This window comes from Plectropomus leopardus, chromosome 5, assembly GCF_026936395.1.
Source record: "Plectropomus leopardus strain MGB_pleo_1.0 chromosome 5, ASM2693639v1, whole genome shotgun sequence".
In the NCBI taxonomy this organism is placed as follows: domain Eukaryota; kingdom Metazoa; phylum Chordata; class Actinopteri; order Perciformes; family Serranidae; genus Plectropomus; species Plectropomus leopardus.
Genome location: NC_142180.1, coordinates 36,071,460 through 36,091,551, shown reverse-complemented (window position 1 = coordinate 36,091,551; position 20,092 = coordinate 36,071,460). Strand labels below are relative to the sequence as shown.

At 40.3% G+C, this 20,092-nt stretch overlaps 1 protein-coding gene across 4 annotated transcripts in view; it reads left to right on the top strand.

Annotated features, from left to right (window-relative positions):
* LOC121941021 (pre-B-cell leukemia transcription factor 1-like) overlaps positions 1-20,092 on the top strand; it is a 195,548-nt gene that overhangs the window by 158,535 nt on the left and 16,921 nt on the right. For all 4 annotated transcript variants that reach the window (XM_088078127.1, XM_088078128.1, XM_088078126.1 and 1 more), the window contains one exon: positions 2,311-2,400. In XM_088078127.1, the coding sequence (XP_087934253.1) occupies positions 2,311-2,400 (90 nt within the window). The remainder of the gene's footprint in view (positions 1-2,310; positions 2,401-20,092) is intronic.

Below are 20,092 nucleotides of genomic sequence, written 5' to 3'. Positions count from 1 at the left end.
ACTATCCAATTTTCCAGTCCTGGAAAAGTCATGGAATTAGTAAAAAGCACTGAACGTTTTGGAAAAGTCTCAGAATTTTATTTTGTGTAATACATTTTTTGGTTGTAATCTTGGATAACCTTCCACGTAATGTAACAAACCAGCAATTTTTTTTTCTTTAGTTGTTGACGTAACGTAGTCTCAAAATGCAGCGATGTGTGACATTTTGTTTACATCACATATGTTTCTTAAATTGTTTACTCCCTGCGTTACGTCTCTCACTTTTTGTGTGACCACTAGCTGAAATTATATTTAAAATAGGTTTTGATACTGTTTTTTTAAAAAAAAAAAAAAAAACCACTCAGTCAGGCTGTTAAGAAAAAATAATTTATTCTGGGTCTTTGAAATATCTTGAAAGAGTTTTGAAATTTTGCCCATGAAAATGTGTGGAAACCCTTCAATAAAACAATGGTTTTCAATATTTAGATTTAATGGATTAATGGTGTCCTGGGCAGAGAATGAGGTCACACTCCCTCTGTGTGTGTTGTAATCTGAGCTTCTCTGTTTTTTGTTTTGGTAGCGCTGTTAGCACTGCTCGCGCTGTTAGCACTGTTAGCTGCTAGGAGCCGCCTCCAACGTGAGAGCCATAATCATAGATCTGCTCTGAATTAGAACCACGTAACATGCAGTAAAAATCATAGTCTGATTCTTTTGACAGATATTTTGATTGCAAAAGTAGAAGTGGTAATTCTTGCATTTCATTTTTACTGAAAAACATATATAAAAAAGACGATAATGTGATTTTTCCAGGGTTCTGTCCCAAAAGCAAGACCCCTTACGTCTGAAGTAGGCAGGTTCTTCTCTGTAGCATCGTAATCCTTCATATATTATGTTATGTTGTAACATTTTTCCATTATCAAAAACATTACAACTCCCTGCAGTTTGGATATTGTGCTCTGATTTTAGTGATATTTGGATTAATTGTGCAGCCCTACTCTAAATGTCGTGTCGAGTTCCTTTAATACAGAAAAAAACATTAGCACCATTCTGTGGTCATATCATATATTAAGCTGGTTTACACGTAGACTTTTTGACTCTGTTGTTGTTTATCTCACCACTGTCACTTTGTCAGCACCAACCATTACATTATGTCATTTTGTCTCCAAATGCTCTTGTATAGTTTCTATTTTTATTCTATTCTCACTTTAGTTTATGTACTTCTTATCATGTATTTTTGTTACTTTCATTTCCTATCTGTATTTTCACTGTTCTTGCACTGCAGAAACTGAATTTTCCAACTGGTAATCAATAAATGTGTATCTTATTTTATCGTCTCAAACTGCTACAAATGTAAGATGTTAAACAAGCTGATTTATCTTAATGTCAACTTTTTCCTTTTTTCCCTTTCCAGCATTAAGCGAATGCAGAATTAGTCACAATTTCTTAATTTTTTAGCTTTAATTGATATATTTGCTTAATAAACATCATCTATTAGAATATTACTTTAGAGTTAAAGTCTTAAAGTACCTGATATTTACTGTGCTGAAGTAATTTTATGACATTTAATGCACCTAAGATTTAAAATAAAAATACATGTAAATACTATAAGGAAAAAAAAGCAAGCAGCAAGAATTCTGAGATTATGAGGTTTATTTCTTTGAAACATGCAACACCGCAGAAAAACTTGAAGAAAAAAAGAAGAAAAACAAGCTCTTTTTTGCTAGTTGAAGGATGCAAAGAACAAAATCTAGTTTTTCCATCCGTCCCTTCCTTCCTTGTTTTATATTACGTAACTCAAATGCTTCAGGGAAGTGTAGTGGAGTAAAACCGGATTTTGACAGAAATACTCCCAAAAATATTTAAGTACTGTAACAAAGTATTATTACTTTGTTACGTTACACCACTGCCTAAATATGACAAGCCTTATTAACATAAATGTTCTCTTGTGTTTGCTACGTCTAACTTTAACGGATTTAACTAACCATCATTAATGTGAATAATCACAGCTGCTGTTTTTTCCTGCTATGACGAGTTCAAATGTCTGTGATAAAATACTGCACGGGCTCGTACCAGCGTCACTGCAGAGCTTCTTCACTGTCTCAAGGGCGCAATATTTCCCAAAATGTGCTCACCATGTGAATACTTTTTATTTTAACAAGCAAAAAGCTGAAGTTTTTTAATCTTTTTTTATTTCCTTTTTGTTTGATTGGACCTTATTGTCTCCGGCGTGCATCAGTGTATTCCTGTCTGCCTCGGCGTCTTGTCATCCCCCTCTCTGCTCTATCGTGTTGACTCTGACCTTGCTTTGTTTGTTGTTTCTGGATGTTTCAGGTGGATACCCTTCGCCATGTTATCAGTCAGACAGGCGGATACAGTGAAGGACTCACAGCCAACCAGATGTACAGTCCGCAGGGCATCAATGTAAGGATTCTTTTTTTCCTTCGTCTTTCTCTCCCTACCAATTATTTCAAAGCCATAGGGCTCAGAATGCCACTTAGTGGGACTTGTCTCTGCTCCATGGTCACCTAGTTGATTGCTGCTGTATCGCTCGCGCCATGGGCAGCGCGCTGCCCGGCGTACGCAGGCGTGTGGCCGGCCACACACATGCAGAGCCGCCGTCTGAGCCTGTCATGTCGGATCAGGTCTGGCGTAGCACCTGCAGCCACGTACAGTCAGCCGTGAGCGAACTGCACAAACAGGTGACACCTCCTGCACTGGACTTCAAATCCCTCTGACCACCTGACCCCGTGATTAGCGGCCCCGAGGCCAGACGCTCCCATTAAAGCAACCCAAGACAACGCCTGCTAAAAATAAAACCTCACGCCACTGGAAACAAATCCTCATGTGCCATAGGGGTGCGTTCCCCTCATGTTTGTCTTATTTTGCAGCAGAGTTGGGGGGTAGAAGTGGGGGTTGTGGATGGGGGTCGGGGGGGGGGGGTGCCCGCTGGCGGCTGCAAACAGTAGGGAAATTCACAGCGACAAGCCGTGTCGTAAAGGGGAAAATCGATAAGACAGACACAAGGAGAGCAGAGTGTGGACTTGGGACAGCAATCCAAGCGCATTGCTCAGATCATGTTCCTGCCACACTAATGGCCCTGACAGCGAGCCGCGCTGAGAGGACGAGGACGGTCACAGCCGCGGCTGGGTTCCTCCGCTGTCTCCGTCGTGCCTCAGTGGCCATATGATAATCAGATGAAATGTCTCCCGTATAAAAACATGTATGTGTATTCAAATAGGCTTCCGGGCTGCTCGGAGCGCATCCCGCAGCCAGCTGTGCGAGCCCTGAGAGGCCGCTAACGTATTCAGGCCCTGTTCCTCCTCAGTCCTTTGACCTCACAGATACGGTTCTCCTTGGACGCCTGCTTGCTCTACCACATCTTACACTGCCACAATATGCTGTGTTATTCACTTTTATACCCTGTAAAGAAGCTCTGCGATGCATAATGTAAGAGCGGGATATCTGTCTGCCAGCCTGTTTGCTTGTGATTTATGGAGCTATGGAGAGTAAGTTACCTATTTTTGCTCTTCAGCTGCCTTTTTTTGTACTTCAGTTTGTGCTCTGCAGCTCTCAAAGTTGTTCATCCTGTACGACGGCTACGTGTCATTGAGTTTTCTCAATCTTTTTGGGAGGGTTTAACCAGAGCACGGAGGGGCTCCAGATGGGTGACACTATAGAGGCATCAAAATAATCTTTTTTTTTTTTTAATTCCAAAAAATAAACCGAATGCATCTTAAAGATGCCAATACACCAGCCTTGATATTATTTAATATTTTGGTACAATTTTCAATTGATGCTTTCTGCAACCCAACCCTCCAGAGGGGTGGGGTTCGGGGATATGCCCAGGGGACATTGTCAAAATATATAAATATAAGACATTTATATTTACATTTAAATAACATACTAGAGACTAAAACCTTTATTCTAATATTTTCTTTCTTATGACACTTTCACTGTTATAATGCTTTATGACCTTCCTTGCCTTTTTCATTAAATACTATACAATGACATTTTTATTACCTCTTTATTACCTCAACAATATTTATTTTGTATGACTCTTTGGTGCTATTTTGGACGACATTACTATAGTTTGACATTTTAATGGTATTTTGTTGAGACACATCATAGTATAGCATGTGGAAAAGGCGGTAAAAAACATCATTGAACAGCAGGTCGGAAGAAAATGCTAAAACAGACATAGTGTAGTATGTCGAGAAGTGTCAAAACATGAAATGTCAAAAAAAGAGTGAAAATAATATAGAATAATATGTTGTCTCATTTAATAGCTTGTTGGGAAAAAAACGGCCATAATATAGCGTTGGAAAAAACTGTCCAAACAAGATATACTGTGGTGTAGTATAATTTCAGCATGCTACATTATGATGTTTTTGGCCTTTATTCCCACTTTGTACACCATGCCGCATCTCTACGAGCTGTTCTATGTGGTTTTCAGCCATTTTTAGGAGGGGTCAAATTTTGACTTTTTTCGCATACAATACTATTGCCTTTGTGGCCATTTTTTTGACATGCTAAATTCACAGGTTTTTCACCTTTTTTTAGCATTTATTCCCACTTTGTTTACTATGACGCGTCTCTACAAGGTGTTCTATGTGGTTTTCGGCCATTTTTGGGAGGGGTCAAATTTTGACTTTTTTCGCATACTATACTATTGCCTTTTTTTTTCGGCCATTTTTTGGACATGCTAAATTGCGAGGTTTTGGCCTTTTCTAGCATTTATTCCCACTTTGTTTACTATGACGCGTCTCTATGAGCTGTTCTATGTGGTTTTCGGCCATTTTTGGGAGGGGTCAAATTTTGACATTTTTCGCATACTATACTATTGCCTTTTTTTTTCCGGCCATTTTTTTGACGTGCTGAATTGCGAGGTTTTTGGCCTTTTTTGGCCTTTATTCCCACTTTGTACACCATGGCGCGTCTCTACGAGCTATTCTATGTGGTTTTCGGCTATTTTTGGGAGGGGTCAAATTTGGACTTTTTTCGCTTACTATACTATTGCCTTTGTGGCCATTTTTTTGACGTGCTAAATTCACAGGTTTTTCACCTTTTTTTAGCATTTATTCCCACTTTGTACACCATGGCGCGTCTCTACGAGCTATTCTATGTGATTTTCAGCCGTTTTTGGGAGGGCTCAAATTTTGACTTTTTTCGCATACTATACTATTGCCTTTTTTTTCTGCCATTTTTTTGAAGTGATGAATTGCGAGTTTTTTGGCCTTTTCTGGCCTTTATTCCCACTTTGTACACCATGGCGCGTCTCTACGAGCTATTCTATGTGGTTTTCGGCCATTTTTGGGAGGGGTCAAATTTTGGACATTTTAGCATACTATACTATTGCCTTTTTTTTTCCGGCCATTTTTTGACGTGCTGAATTGCGAGTTTTTTGGCCTTTTTTGGCCTTTTTTGGCCTTTATTCCCACTTTGTACACCATGGCACGTCTCTACGAGCATTTCTATGTGGTTTTTGGCCATTTTGAGAGGGTCAAATTTGGACTTTTTCGCATACTATACTATTGCCTTTTTTTTTTCGGCCATTTTTTTGAAGTGCTGAATTGCAAGGTCTTTGGCCTTTTTTGGCCTTTTTTCCCACTTTGCACACCATGGCGCGTGTCTATGACCTGTTCTATGTGGTTTTTGGCCATTTTTGGGAGGGGTCAAATTTTGACTTTTTTCGCATACTATACTATTGCCTTTTTGTTATTGCCATTTTTTTGAAGTGATGAATTGCGAGGTTTTTGGCCTTTTTTGGCCTTTATTCCCACTTTGTACACCATGGCACGTCTCTACGAGCTGTTCTATGTGGTTTTCGGCCATTTTTGGGAGGGGTCAAATTTTGACATTTTTAGCATACTATACTATTGCCTTTTTTTTCCGGCCATTTTTTTGACGTGCTAAATTCGAGGTTTTTGGCCTTTTTGCCCTTTATTCCCACTTTGTACACCATGGCATGTCTCTCTCTGAACTGTTCTATGTGGTTTTTGGCCATTTTGGGAGGGTCAAATTTGGACTTTTTCGCATACTATACTATTGCCTTTTTGTTTTGGCCATTTTTGAAGTGATGAATTGCAATGTCTTTGGCCTTTTTGGCCTTTATTCCCACTTTGTACACCATGGCGGCGTCTCTGAGCATTTCTATGTGGTTTTGGCCATTTTGGGAGGGTCAAATTTTGACTTTTTTAGCATACTATACTATTGCCTTTTTTTGTTTGGGCCATTTTTTGAAGTGATGAATTGCGAGGTTTTTGGCCTTTTTTGGCCTTTATTCCCACTTTGTACACCATGGCATGGCTCTACGAGCTGTTCTATGTGGTTTTCGGCCATTTTTGGGAGGGGTCAAATTTGGACTTTTTTCGCATACTATTCTATTGCCTTTTTTTTTTGTCATTTTTCTGACGTGCTAAATTACGAGGTTTTTGGCCTTTTTTGCCCTTTATTCCCACTTTGTACACCATGGCATGTCTCTACGAGCTGTTCTATGTGGTTTTCGGCCATTTTGGGAGGGTCAAATTTGACTTTTTTCGCATACTATACTATTGCCTCTTTGTTTTGGCCATTTTTGAAGTGATGAATTGCGAGGTTTTTAGCCTTTTTGGCCTTTATTCCACTTTGTACACCATGGCGCGTCTCTACGAGCATTTCTATGTGGTTTTTGGCCATTTTTGGGAGGGGTCAAATTTGGACTTTTTTCGCATACTATACTATTGCCTTTTTGTTTTTGCCATTTTTTTTTAGTGGTGTATTGCGAGGTTTTTGGCCTTTTTTGGCCTTTATTCCCACTTTGTACACCATGGCGCGTCTCTACGAGCATTTCTATGTGGTTTTTGGCCATTTTTGGGAGGGTCAAATTTGGACTTTTTTCGCATACTATACTATTGCCTTTTTTTTTCTGGCCATTTTTTTGACGTGCTGAATTGCGAGTTTTTTGGCCTTTTTTGGCCTTTATTCCCACTTTGTACACCATGGCGCGTCTCTACGAGCATTTCTATGTGGTTTTTGGCCATTTTTGGGAGGGGTCAAATTTTGACTTTTTGCATACTATACTATTGCCTTTTTGTTTGGGCCATTTTTTGAAGTGATGAAATTCGATGTTTTTGGCCTTTTTGCCCTTTATTCCCACTTTGTACACCATGGCGCGTCTCTACGAACTGTTCTATGTGGTTTTTGGCCATTTTTGGGAGGGGTCAAATTTTGACTTTTTTCGCATACTATACTATTGCCTTTTTGTTTGGGCCATTTTTTTGAAGTGCTGACTTGCGAGGTTTGTAGCCTTTTTTGGCCTTTATTCCCACTTTGTACACCATGGCGCGTCTCTACGAGTTGTTCTATGTGGTTTTCGGCCATTTTTGGGAGGGGTCAAATTTGGACTTTTTTCGCATACTATACTATTGCCTTTTTGTTTGGCCATTTCTTTGAAGTGATGAATTGCGAGGTTTTTGGCCTTTTTTGCCCTTTATTCCCACTTTGTACACCATGGTGCGTCTCTACCAGCTGTTCTATGTGGTTTTGGCCATTTTGGGAGGGTCAAATTTGGACTTTTTCACATACTATACTATTGCCTTTTTTTTCCGGCCATTTTTTGAAGTGCTGACTTCGAGGTTTTAGCCTTTTGGCCTTTATTCCCACTTTGTACACCATGGCGGCGTCTCTCTGAACATTTCTATGTGGTTTTGGCCATTTTGGGAGGGGTCAAATTTTGACTTTTTTCGCATACTATACTATTGCCTTTTTTGTTTGGGCCATTTTTTTGAAGTGCTGAATTGCAAGGTCCTTGGCCTTTTTTGGCCTTTTTTCCCACTTTGCACACCATGGCGCGTGTCTATGAGCTGTTCTATGTGGTTTTTGGCCATTTTTGGGAGGGGTCAAATTTTGACTTTTTTCGCATACTATACTATTGCCTTTTTTGTTTGGGCCATTTTTTGAAGTGATGAATTGCGAGGTTTTGGCCTTTTTGGCCTTTATTCCCACTTTGTACACCATGGCGGCGTCTCTCTGAGCTGTTCTATGTGGTTTTCGCCATTTTGGGAGGGGTCAAATTTTGACTTTTTTCGCATACTATACTATTGCCTTTTTTTTCGGGCATTTTTTGGCGTGCTAAATTCGAGGTTTTTGGCCTTTTTGGCCTTTATTCCCACTTTGTACACCATGGCATGTCTCTGAACTGTTCTATGTGGTTTTGGCCATTTTTGGGAGGGTCAAATTTTGACTTTTTAGATACTATACTATTGCCTTTTTGTTTGGCCATTTTTTGAAGTGATGAATTCTGGAGTTTTTGGCCTTTTCTGGCCTTTATTCCCACTTTGTACACCATGGCGGCGTCTCTCTGAGCATTTCTATGTGGTTTTGGCCATTTTGGGAGGTGTCAAATTTTGACTTTTTTCGCATACTATACTATTGCCTTTTTTGTTTGGGCCATTTTTTTGAAGTGATGAATTGCGAGGTCCTTGGCCTTTTTTGGCCTTTTTTCCCACTTTGTACACCATGGCATGTCTCTGAGCTGTTCTATGTGGTTTTGGCCATTTTTGGGAGGGTCAAATTTTGACTTTTTCGCATACTATACTATTGCCTTTTTGTTTCGGCCATTTTTTTGAAGTGATGAATTGCGAGGTTTTTGGCCTTTTTTGGCCTTTATTCCCACTTTGTACACCATGGTGCGTCTCTACGAGCATTTCTATGTGGTTTTTGGCCATTTTTGGGAGGGGTCAAATTTTGACTTTTTTCGCATACTATACTATTGCCTTTTTTTTTGGGCCATTTTTTGACGTGCTGAATTGCGAGTTTTTGGCCTTTTCTGGCCTTTATTCCCACTTTGTACACCATGGCGCGTCTCTACGAGCATTTCTATGTGGTTTTTGGCCATTTTTGGGAGGGGTCAGATTTGGACTTTTTCGCATACTATACTATTGCCTTTTTTTTTTCGGACATTTTTTTGACGTGCTAAATTCCGAGGTTTTTGGCCCTTTTTGCCCTTTATTCCCACTTTGTACACCATGGCATGTCTCTACGAACTGTTCTATTCGGTTTTTGGCCATTTTTGGGAGGGGTCAAATTTTGACTTTTTTCGCATACTATACTATTGCCTTTTACTTTTGGCCATTTTTTTTGAAGTGATGAATTGCAATGTTTTTGGCCTTTTTTGACCTTTATTCCCACTTTGTACACCATGGCACGTCTCTACGAGCATTTCTATGTGGTTTTTGGCCATTTTTGGGAGGGGTCAAATTTTGACTTTTTTCGCATACTATACTATTGCCTTTTTTTTCCCGGCCATTTCTTTGACGTGCTGAATTACGAGTTTTTTGGCCTTTTTTGGCCTTTATTCCCACTTTGTACACCATGGCGCGTCTCTACGAGCATTTCTATGTGGTTTTCGGCCATTTTGGGAGGGGTCAAATTTGGACTTTTTTCGCATACTATACTATTGCCTTTTTTATTTTGGCCATTTCTTTGACGTGCTGAATTGCGAGTTTTTTGGCCTTTTTTGGCCTTTATTCCCACTTTGTACGCCATGGCGCGTCTCTACGAGCATTTCTATGTGGTTTTCGGCCATTTTTGGGAGGGGTCAAATTTTGACTTTTTTCGCATACTATACTATTGCCTTTTTTGTTTGGGCCATTTTTTCGACGCGCTAAATTCCGAGTTTTTTGGCCTTTTTTGGCCTTTATTCCCACTTTGTACACCATGGCGCGTCTCTACGAACTGTTCTATGTGGTTTTCGGCCATTTTTGGGAGGGGTCAAATTTGGATTTTTTTCGCATACTATACTATTGCCTTTTTTGTTTGGGCCATTTTTTTGAAGTGCTGACTTGCCAGGTTTGTGGCCTTTTTTGGCCTTTATTCCCACTTTGTACACCATGGCGCGTCTCTACGAGTTGTTCTATGTGGTTTTTGGCCATTTTTGGGAGGGGTCAAATTTTGACTTTTTTCGCATACTATACTATTGCCTTTTTGTTTGGCCATTTCTTTGAAGTGATGAATTGCGAGGTTTTTGGCCTTTTTTTGGCCTTTATTCCCACTTTGTACACCATGGCACGTCTCTACGAGCTGTTCTATGTGGTTTTCGGCCATTTTTGGGAGGGGTCAAATTTGGACTTTTTTCGCATACTATACTATTGCCTTTTTTTTTCCGGCCATTTTTTTGAAGTGCTGACTTGCGAGGTTTTTAGCCTTTTTTGGCCTTTATTCCCACTTTGTACACCATGGCGCGTCTCTACGAGCATTTCTATGTGGTTTTCGGCCATTTTTGGGAGGGGTCAAATTTTGACTTTTTTCGCATACTATACTATTGCCTTTTTTGTTTGGGCCATTTTTTTGAAGTGATGAATTGCGAGGTCCTTGGCCTTTTTTGGCCTTTTTTCCCACTTTGCACACCATGGCGCGTGTCTATGAGCTGTTCTATGTGGTTTTGGCCATTTTGGGAGGGTCAAATTTTGACTTTTTCGCATACTATACTATTGCCTTTTTGTTTTGGCCATTTTTTTGAAGTGATGAATTAGAGGTTTTGGCCTTTTTGGCCTTTATTCCCACTTTGTACACCATGGCGCGTCTCTACGAGCATTTCTATGTGGTTTTCGGCCATTTTTGGGAGGGGTCAAATTTTGACTTTTTTCGCATACTATACTATTGCCTTTTTTGTTTGGGCCATTTTTTTGACGTGCTGAATTGCGAGGTTTTTGGCCTTTTCTGGCCTTTATTCCCACTTTGTACACCATGGCGCGTCTCTACGAGCTATTCTATGTGGTTTTCGGCCATTTTTGGGAGGGGTCAAATTTTGACTTTTTTCGCATACTATACTATTGCCTTTTTGTTATTGCCATTTTTTTGAAGTGATGAATTGCGAGTTTTTTGGCCTTTTCTGGCCTTTATTCCCACTTTGTACACCATGGCGCGTCTCTACGAGCATTTCTATGTGGTTTTCGGCCATTTTTGGGAGGGGTCAAATTTTGACTTTTTTCGCATACTATACTATTGCCTTTTTTGTTTGGGCCATTTTTTTGAAGTGCTGAATTGCAAGGTCCTTGGCCTTTTTTGGCCTTTTTTCCCACTGTGCACACCATGGCGCGTCTCTACGAGCTGTTCTATGTGGTTTTCGGCCATTTTTGGGAGGGGTCAAATTTTGACTTTTTTCGCATACTATACTATTGCCTTTTTGTTTTGGCCATTTTTTTTGAAGTGATGAATTGCGATGTTTTTGGCCTTTTTTGGCCTTTATTCCCACTTTGTACACCATGGCGCGTCTCTACGAGCATTTCTATGTGGTTTTCGGCCATTTTTGGGAGGGGTCAAATTTGGACTTTTTTCGCATACTATACTATTGCCTTTTTTTTTCCGGCCATTTTTTTGACGTGCTGAATTGCGAGTTTTTTGGCCTTTTTTGGCCTTTATTCCCACTTTGTACACCATGGCGCGTCTCTACGAGCATTTCTATGTGGTTTTCGGCCATTTTTGGGAGGGGTCAAATTTGGACTTTTTAGCATACTATACTATTGCCTTTTTATTTTGGCCATTTCTTTGGCGTGCTTAATTTGCGAGTTTTTGGCCTTTTTGGCCTTTATTCCCACTTTGTACACCATGGCCGTCTCTCTGAGCATTTCTATGTGGTTTTCGGCCATTTTGAGAGGGGTCAAATTTGGACTTTTTTCGCATACTGTACTATTGCCTTTTTTGTTTGGGCCATTTTTTTGAAGTGCTGAATTGCAAGGTCCTTGGCCTTTTTTGGCCTTTTTTCCCACTTTGCACACCATGGCGCGTGTCTATGAGCTGTTCTATGTGGTTTTCGGCCATTTTTGGGAGGGGTCAAATTTGGACTTTTTTCGCATACTATACTATTGCCTTTTTTGTTTGGGCCATTTTTTTGAAGTGATGAATTGCGAGGTTTTTGGCCTTTTTTGGCCTTTATTCCCACTTTGTACACCATGGCGCGTCTCTACGAGCATTTCTATGTGGTTTTTGGCCATTTTTGGGAGGGTCAAATTTGGACTTTTTCACATACTATACTATTGCCTTTTTTTTTTCCGGCCATTTTTTGGCGTGCTGAATTATGAGTTTTTGGCCTTTTTGGCCTTTATTCCCACTTTGTACACCATGGCGGCGTCTCTCTGAGCATTTCTATGTGGTTTTCGGCCATTTTTGGGAGGGTCAAATTTGGACTTTTTCGCATACTATACTATTGCCTTTTTTTTCCTGGCCATTTTTTCGACGTGCTAAATTCCGAGGTTTTTGGCCTTTTTTGGCCTTTATTCCCACTTTGTACACCATGGCATGTCTCTACGAACTGTTCTATGTGGTTTTTGGCCATTTTTGGGAGGGGTCAAATTTGGACTTTTTTCGCATACTATACTATTGCCTTTTTTGTTTGGGCCATTTTTTTGAAGTGATGAATTGCGAGGTTTTTGGCCTTTTTGGCCTTTATTCCCACTTTGTACACCATGGCGTCTCTCTGAGCTGTTCTATGTGGTTTTCGGCCATTTTTGGGAGGGTCAAATTTGGACTTTTTCGCATACTATACTATTGCCTTTTTTTTTGGCCATTTTTTGACGTGCTAAATTCGAGGTTTTTGGCCCTTTTTGCTCTTTATTCCCACTTTGTACACCATGGCATGTCTCTACGAACTGTTCTATGTGGTTTTCGGCCATTTTTGGGAGGGGTCAAATTTTGACTTTTTTCGCATACTATACTATTGCCTCTTTGTTTTGGCCATTTTTTTGAAGTGATGAATTGCGAGGTTTTTAGCCTTTTTTGGCCTTTATTCCCACTTTGTACACCATGGCGCGTCTCTACGAGCATTTCTATGTGGTTTTGGCCATTTTTGGGAGGGTCAAATTTGGACTTTTTTGCATACTATACTATTGCCTTTTTTTTTCCGGCCATTTTTTTGACGTGCTGAATTGCGAGTTTTTTGGCCTTTTTTGGCCTTTATTCCCACTTTGTACACCATGGCGCGTCTCTTCGAGCATTTCTATGTGGTTTTCGGGCATTTTTGGGAGGGTCAAATTTGGACTTTTTTCATATACTATACTATTCCCTTTTTTATTTTGGCCATTTCTTTGACGTGCTGAATTGCGAGTTTTTTGGCCTTTTTTGGCCTTTATTCCCACTTTGTACACCATGGCGCGTCTCTACGAGCATTTCTATGTGGTTTTCGGCCATTTTTGAGAGGGGTCAAATTTGGACTTTTTTCGCATACTGTACTATTGCCTTTTTTGTTTGGGCCATTTTTTTGAAGTGCTGAATTGCAAGGTCCTTGGCCTTTTTTGGCCTTTTTTCCCACTTTGCACACCATGGCGCGTGTCTATGAGCTGTTCTATGTGGTTTTGACCATTTTTGGGAGGGGTCAAATTTGGACTTTTTTAGCATACTATACTATTGCCTTTTTGTTTGGGCCATTTTTTGAAGTGCTGAATTGCGAGGTTTTTGGCCTTTTTTGGCCTTTATTCCCACTTTGTACACCATGGCGGCGTCTCTCTGAGCATTTCTATGTGGTTTTGGCCATTTTGGGAGGGGTCAAATTTGGACTTTTTTCGCATACTATACTATTGCCTTTTTTTTTCCGGCCATTTTTTTGACGTGCTGAATTGCGAGTTTTTTGGCCTTTTTTGGCCTTTATTCCCACTTTGTACACCATAGCACGTCTCTACGAGCTTTTCTTTGTGGTTTTCGGCCATTTTTGGGAGGGGTCAAATTTGGACTTTTTTCGCATACTATACTATTGCCTTTTTTTTTTCGGCCATTTTTTTGACGTGCTAAATTCCGAGGTTTTTGGCCCTTTTTGCCCTTTATTCCCACTTTGTACACCATGGCATGTCTCTACGAACTGTTCTATGTGGTTTTTGGCCATTTTTGGGAGGGGTCAAATTTTGACTTTTTTCGCATACTATACTATTGCCTTTTTGTTATTGCCATTTTTTCGAAGTGCTGACTTGCGAGGTTTTTGGCCTTTTTTTGCCTTTATTCCCACTTTGTACACCATGGCGGCGTCTCTCTGAGCTGTTCTATGTGGTTTTCGGCCATTTTGGGAGGGGTCAAATTTGGACTTTTTCGCATACTATACTATTGCCTTTTTTTTTTGGCCATTTTTTGACGTGCTAAATTCGAGGTTTTGGCCCTTTTTGCCCTTTATTCCCACTTTGTACACCATGGCATGTCTCTACGAACTGTTCTATGTGGTTTTCGGCCATTTTTGGGAGGGGTCAAATTTTGACTTTTTTCGCATACTATACTATTGCCTTTTTGTTTTGGCCATTTCTTTGAAGTGATGAATTGCGAGGTTTTATGCCTTTTTTGGCCTTTATTCCCACTTTGTACACCATAATGGCGTCTCTACGAGCATTTCTATGTGGTTTTCGGCCATTTTTGGGAGGGGTCAAATTTGGACTTTTTTCGCATACTATACTATTGCCTTTTTTTTTCCGGCCATTTTTTTGACGTGCTGAATTGCGAGTTTTTTGGCCTTTTTTGGCCTTTATTCCCACTTTGTACACCATGGCGCGTCTCTACGAGCATTTCTATGTGGTTTTCGGCCATTTTTGGGAGGGTCAAATTTGGACTTTTTTCGCATACTATACTATTGCCTTTTTTTTTTTTCGGCCATTTTTTTTGACGTGCTAAATTCGAGGTTTTTGGCCCTTTTTGCCCTTTATTCCCACTTTGTACACCATGGGATGTCTCTACGAACTGTTCTATGTCGTTTTTGGCCATTTTTGGGAGGGGTCAAATTTTGACTTTTTTCGCATACTATACTATTGCCTTTTTTGTTTGGGCCATTTTTTTGAAGTGATGAATTGCGAGGTTTTTGGCCTTTTTTGGCCTTTATTCCCACTTTGTACACCATGGCGCGTCTCTACGAGCTGTTCTATGTGGTTTTCGGCCATTTTTGGGAGGGGTCAAATTTTGACTTTTTCGCATACTATACTATTGCCTTTTTTTTTCGGCCATTTTTTCGACATGCTAAATTCCGAGGTTTTTGGCCTTTTTTGGCCTTTATTCCCACTTTGTACACCATGGCATGTCTCTACGAACTGTTCTATGTGGTTTTCGGCCATTTTTGGGAGGGGTCAAATTTTGACTTTTTTCGCATACTATACTATTGCCTTTTTGTTTTGGCCATTTTTTTGAAGTGATGAATTGCGAGGTTTTTAGCCTTTTTTGGCCTTTATTCCCACTTTGTACACCATGGCGCGTCTCTACGAGCATTTCTATGTGGTTTTTGGCCATTTTTGGGAGGGGTCAAATTTGGACTTTTTTCGCATACTATACTATTGCCTTTTTTTTTCCGGCCATTTTTTTGACGTGCTGAATTGCGAGTTTTTTGGCCTTTTTTGGCCTTTATTCCCACTTTGTACACCATGGCGCGTCTCTACGAGCATTTCTATGTGGTTTTCGGCCATTTTTGGGAGGGGTCAAATTTGGACTTTTTTCGCATACTATACTATTGCCTTTTTTATTTTGGCCATTTCTTTGACGTGCTTAATTGCGAGTTTTTTGGCCTTTTTTGGCCTTTATTCCCACTTTGTACACCATGGCGCGTCTCTACGAGCATTTCTATGTGGTTTTCGCCATTTTTGAGAGGGTCAAATTTGGACTTTTTCGCATACTGTACTATTGCCTTTTTTTTTTGGCCATTTTTTTGAAGTGCTGAATTGCAAGGTCCTTGGCCTTTTTTGGCCTTTTTTCCCACTTTGCACACCATGGCGCGTGTCTATGAGCTGTTCTATGTGGTTTTCGGCCATTTTTGGGAGGGGTCAAATTTGGACTTTTTTCGCATACTATACTATTGCCTTTTTTGTTTGGGCCATTTTTTTGAAGTGATGAATTGCGAGGTTTTTGGCCTTTTTTGGCCTTTATTCCCACTTTGTACACCATGGCGCGTCTCTACGAGCATTTCTATGTGGTTTTTGGCCATTTTTGGGAGGGGTCAAATTTGGACTTTTTTCACATACTATACTATTGCCTTTTTTTTTCCGGCCATTTTTTTGACGTGCTGAATTGCGAGTTTTTTGGCCTTTTTTGGCCTTTATTCCCACTTTGTACACCATGGCGCGTCTCTACGAGCATTTCTATGTGGTTTTCGGCCATTTTTTGGGAGGGGTCAAATTTGGACTTTTTTCGCATACTATACTATTGCCTTTTTTTTTTCGGCCATTTTTTTGACGTGCTAAATTCCGAGGTTTTTGGCCCTTTTTGCCCTTTATTCCCACTTTGTACACCATGGCATGTCTCTACGAACTGTTCTATGTGGTTTTTGGCCATTTTTGGGAGGGGTCAAATTTGGACTTTTTTCGCATACTATACTATTGCCTTTTTTGTTTGGGCCATTTTTTTGAAGTGATGAATTGCGAGGTTTTTGGCCTTTTTTGGCCTTTATTCCCACTTTGTACACCATGGCGCGTCTCTACGAGCTGTTCTATGTGGTTTTCGGCCATTTTTGGGAGGGGTCAAATTTGGACTTTTTTCGCATACTATACTATTGCCTTTTTTTTTTCGGCCATTTTTTTGACGTGCTAAATTCCGAGGTTTTTGGCCCTTTTTGCCCTTTATTCCCACTTTGTACACCATGGCATGTCTCTACGAACTGTTCTATGTGGTTTTCGGCCATTTTTGGGAGGGGTCAAATTTTGACTTTTTTCGCATACTATACTATTGCCTCTTTGTTTTGGCCATTTTTTTGAAGTGATGAATTGCGAGGTTTTTAGCCTTTTTTGGCCTTTATTCCCACTTTGTACACCATGGCGCGTCTCTACGAGCATTTCTATGTGGTTTTTGGCCATTTTTGGGAGGGGTCAAATTTGGACTTTTTTCGCATACTATACTATTGCCTTTTTTTTTCCGGCCATTTTTTGGCGTGCTGAATTGCAAGTTTTTGGCCTTTTGGCCTTTATTCCCACTTTGTACACCATGGCGGCGTCTCTCTGAGCATTTCTATGTGGTTTCGGCCATTTTTGGGAGGGTCAAATTTGGACTTTTTTCGCATACTATACTATTGCCTTTTTTATTTTGGCCATTTCTTTGACGTGCTGAATTGCGAGTTTTTTGGCCTTTTTTGGCCTTTATTCCCACTTTGTACGCCATGGCGCGTCTCTACGAGCATTTCTATGTGGTTTTCGGCCATTTTTGGGAGGGGTCAAATTTTGACTTTTTTCGCATACTATACTATTGCCTTTTTTGTTTGGGCCATTTTTTCGACGCGCTAAATTCCGAGTTTTTTGGCCTTTTTTGGCCTTTATTCCCACTTTGTACACCATGGCGCGTCTCTACGAACTGTTCTATGTGTTTTTCGGCCATTTTTGGGAGGGGTCAAATTTGGATTTTTTTTGCATACTATACTATTGCCTTTTTTGTTTGGGCCATTTTTTTGAAGTGATGAATTGCGAGGTTTTGGGCCTTTTTTGGCCTTTATTCCCACTTTGTACACCATGGCGCGTCTCTACGAGCATTTCTATGTGGTTTTTGGCCATTTTTGGGAGGGTCAAATTTTGACTTTTTCGCATACTTTACTTTTGCCTTTTTTTTTTCGGCCATTTTTTTGACGTGCTAAATTCCGAGGTTTTTGGCCCTTTTTGGCCTTTATTCCCACTTTGTACACCATGGCGTGTCTCTACGAGCTGTTCTATGTGGATTTCGGCCATTTTTGGGAGGGGTCAAATTTGGACTTTTTTCGCATACTATACTATTGCCTTTTTTTTTTCGGCCATTTTTTTGACGTGCTAAATTCCGAGGTTTTTGGCCCTTTTTGCCCTTTATTCCCACTTTGTACACCATGGCATGTCTCTACGAACTGTTCTATGTGGTTTTTGGCCATTTTTGGGAGGGGTCAAATTTGGACTTTTTTCGCATACTATACTATTGCCTTTTTGTTTTGGCCATTTTTTTGAAGTGATGAATTGCGATGTTTTTGGCCTTTTTTGGCCTTTATTCCCACTTTGTACACCATGGCGCGTCTCTACGAGCTGTTCTATGTGGTTTTCAGCCATTTTTGGGAGGGGTCAAATTTTGATTTTTTTCGCATACTATACTATTGCCTTTTTTTTTCGGCCATTTTTTTGACGTGCTAAATTCTGATGTTTTTGGCCTTTTTTGGCCTTTATTCCCACTTTGTACACCATGGCGTCTCTCTGAACTGTTCTATGTGGTTTTTGGCCATTTTTGGGAGGGGTCAAATTTTGACTTTTTTCGCATACTATACTATTGCCTTTTTGTTTTGGCCATTTTTTTTAAGTGATGAATTGCGAGGTTTTTAGCCTTTTTTGGCCTTTATTCCCACTTTGTACACCATGGCGCGTCTCTACGAGTTGTTCTATGTGGTTTTTGGCCATTTTTGGGAGGGGTCAAATTTTGACTTTTTTCGCATACTATACTATTGCCTTTTTGTTTGGCCATTTCTTTGAAGTGATGAATTGCGAGGTTTTTGGCCTTTTTTGCCCTTTATTCCCACTTTGTACACCATGGTGCGTCTCTACAAGCTGTTCTATGTGGTTTTCGGCCATTTTTGGAAGGGGTCAAATTTGGACTTTTTTCGCATACTATACTATTGCCTTTTTTTTTCCGGCCATTTTTTTGAAGTGCTGACTTGCGAGGTTTTTAGCCTTTTTTGGCCTTTATTCCCACTTTGTACACCATGGCGCGTCTCTACGAACTGTTCTATGCGGTTTTCGGCCATTTTTGGGAGGGGTCAAATTTGGACTTTTTTCGCATACTATACTATTGCCTTTTTGTTTTGGCCATTTTTTTGAAGTGCTGACTTGCGAGGTTTTTGGCCTTTTTTGGCCTTTATTCCCACTTTGTACACCATGGCACGTCTCTACGAGCATTTCTATGTGGTTTTTGGCCATTTTTGGGAGGGGTCAAATTTGGACTTTTTTCGCATACTATACTATTGCCTTTTTTGTTTGGGCCATTTTTTTGAAGTGATGAATTGCGAGGTTTTTGGCCTTTTTTGGCCTTTATTCCCACTTTGTACACCATGGCGCGTCTCTACGAGCTGTTATATGTGGTTTTCGGCCATTTTTGGGAGGGGTCAAATTTGGACTTTTTTCGCATACTATACTATTGCCTTTTTTTTTCGGCCATTTTTTTGACGTGCTAAATTCCGAGGTTTTTGGCCCTTTTTGGCCTTTATTCCCACTTTGTACACCATGGCGCGTCTCTACGAGCATTTCTATGTGGTTTTCGGCCATTTTTGGGAGGGGTCAAATTTTGACTTTTTTCGCATACTATACTATTGCCTTTTTTATTTTGGCCATTTCTTTGACGTGCTGAATTGCGAGTTTTTTGGCCTTTTTTGGCCTTTATTCCCACTTTGTACACCATGGCGCGTCTCTACGAGCATTTCTATGTGGTTTTCGGCCATTTTTGGGAGGGGTCAAATTTGGACTTTTTTCGCATACTATACTATTGCCTTTTTTTTTTCGGCCATTTTTTTGACGTGCTAAATTCCGAGGTTTTTGGCCTTTTTTGGCCTTTATTCCCACTTTGTACACCATGGCGCGTCTCTACGAGCTGTTCTATGTGGTTTTCGGCCATTTTTGGGAGGGGTCAAATTTGGACTTTTTTCGCATACTATACTATTGCCTTTTTTTTTCGGCCATTTTTTTGACGTGCTGAATTGCGAGGTTTTTGGCCTTTTTTGGCCTTTATTCCCACTTTGTACACCATGGCGCGTCTCTACGAGCTGTTCTATGTGGTTTTCGGCCATTTTTGGGAGGGGTCAAATTTGGACTTTTTTCGCATACTATACTATTGCCTTTTTTGTTTGGGCCATTTTTTTGAAGTGATGAATTGCGAGGTTTTTGGCCTTTTTTGGCCTTTATTCCCACTTTGTACACCATGGCGCGTCTCTACGAGCTGTTCTATGTGGTTTTCGGCCATTTTTGGGAGGGGTCAAATTTGGACTTTTTTCGCATACTATACTATTGCCTTTTTTGTTTGGGCCATTTTTTTGACGTGCTAAATTCCGAGGTTTTTCTGCCCTTTTTGCCCTTTATTCCCACTTTGTACACCATGGCATGTCTCTACGAACTGTTCTATGTGGTTTTTGGCCATTTTTGGGAGGGGTCAAATTTGGACTTTTTTCGCATACTATACTATTGCCTTTTTGTTTTGG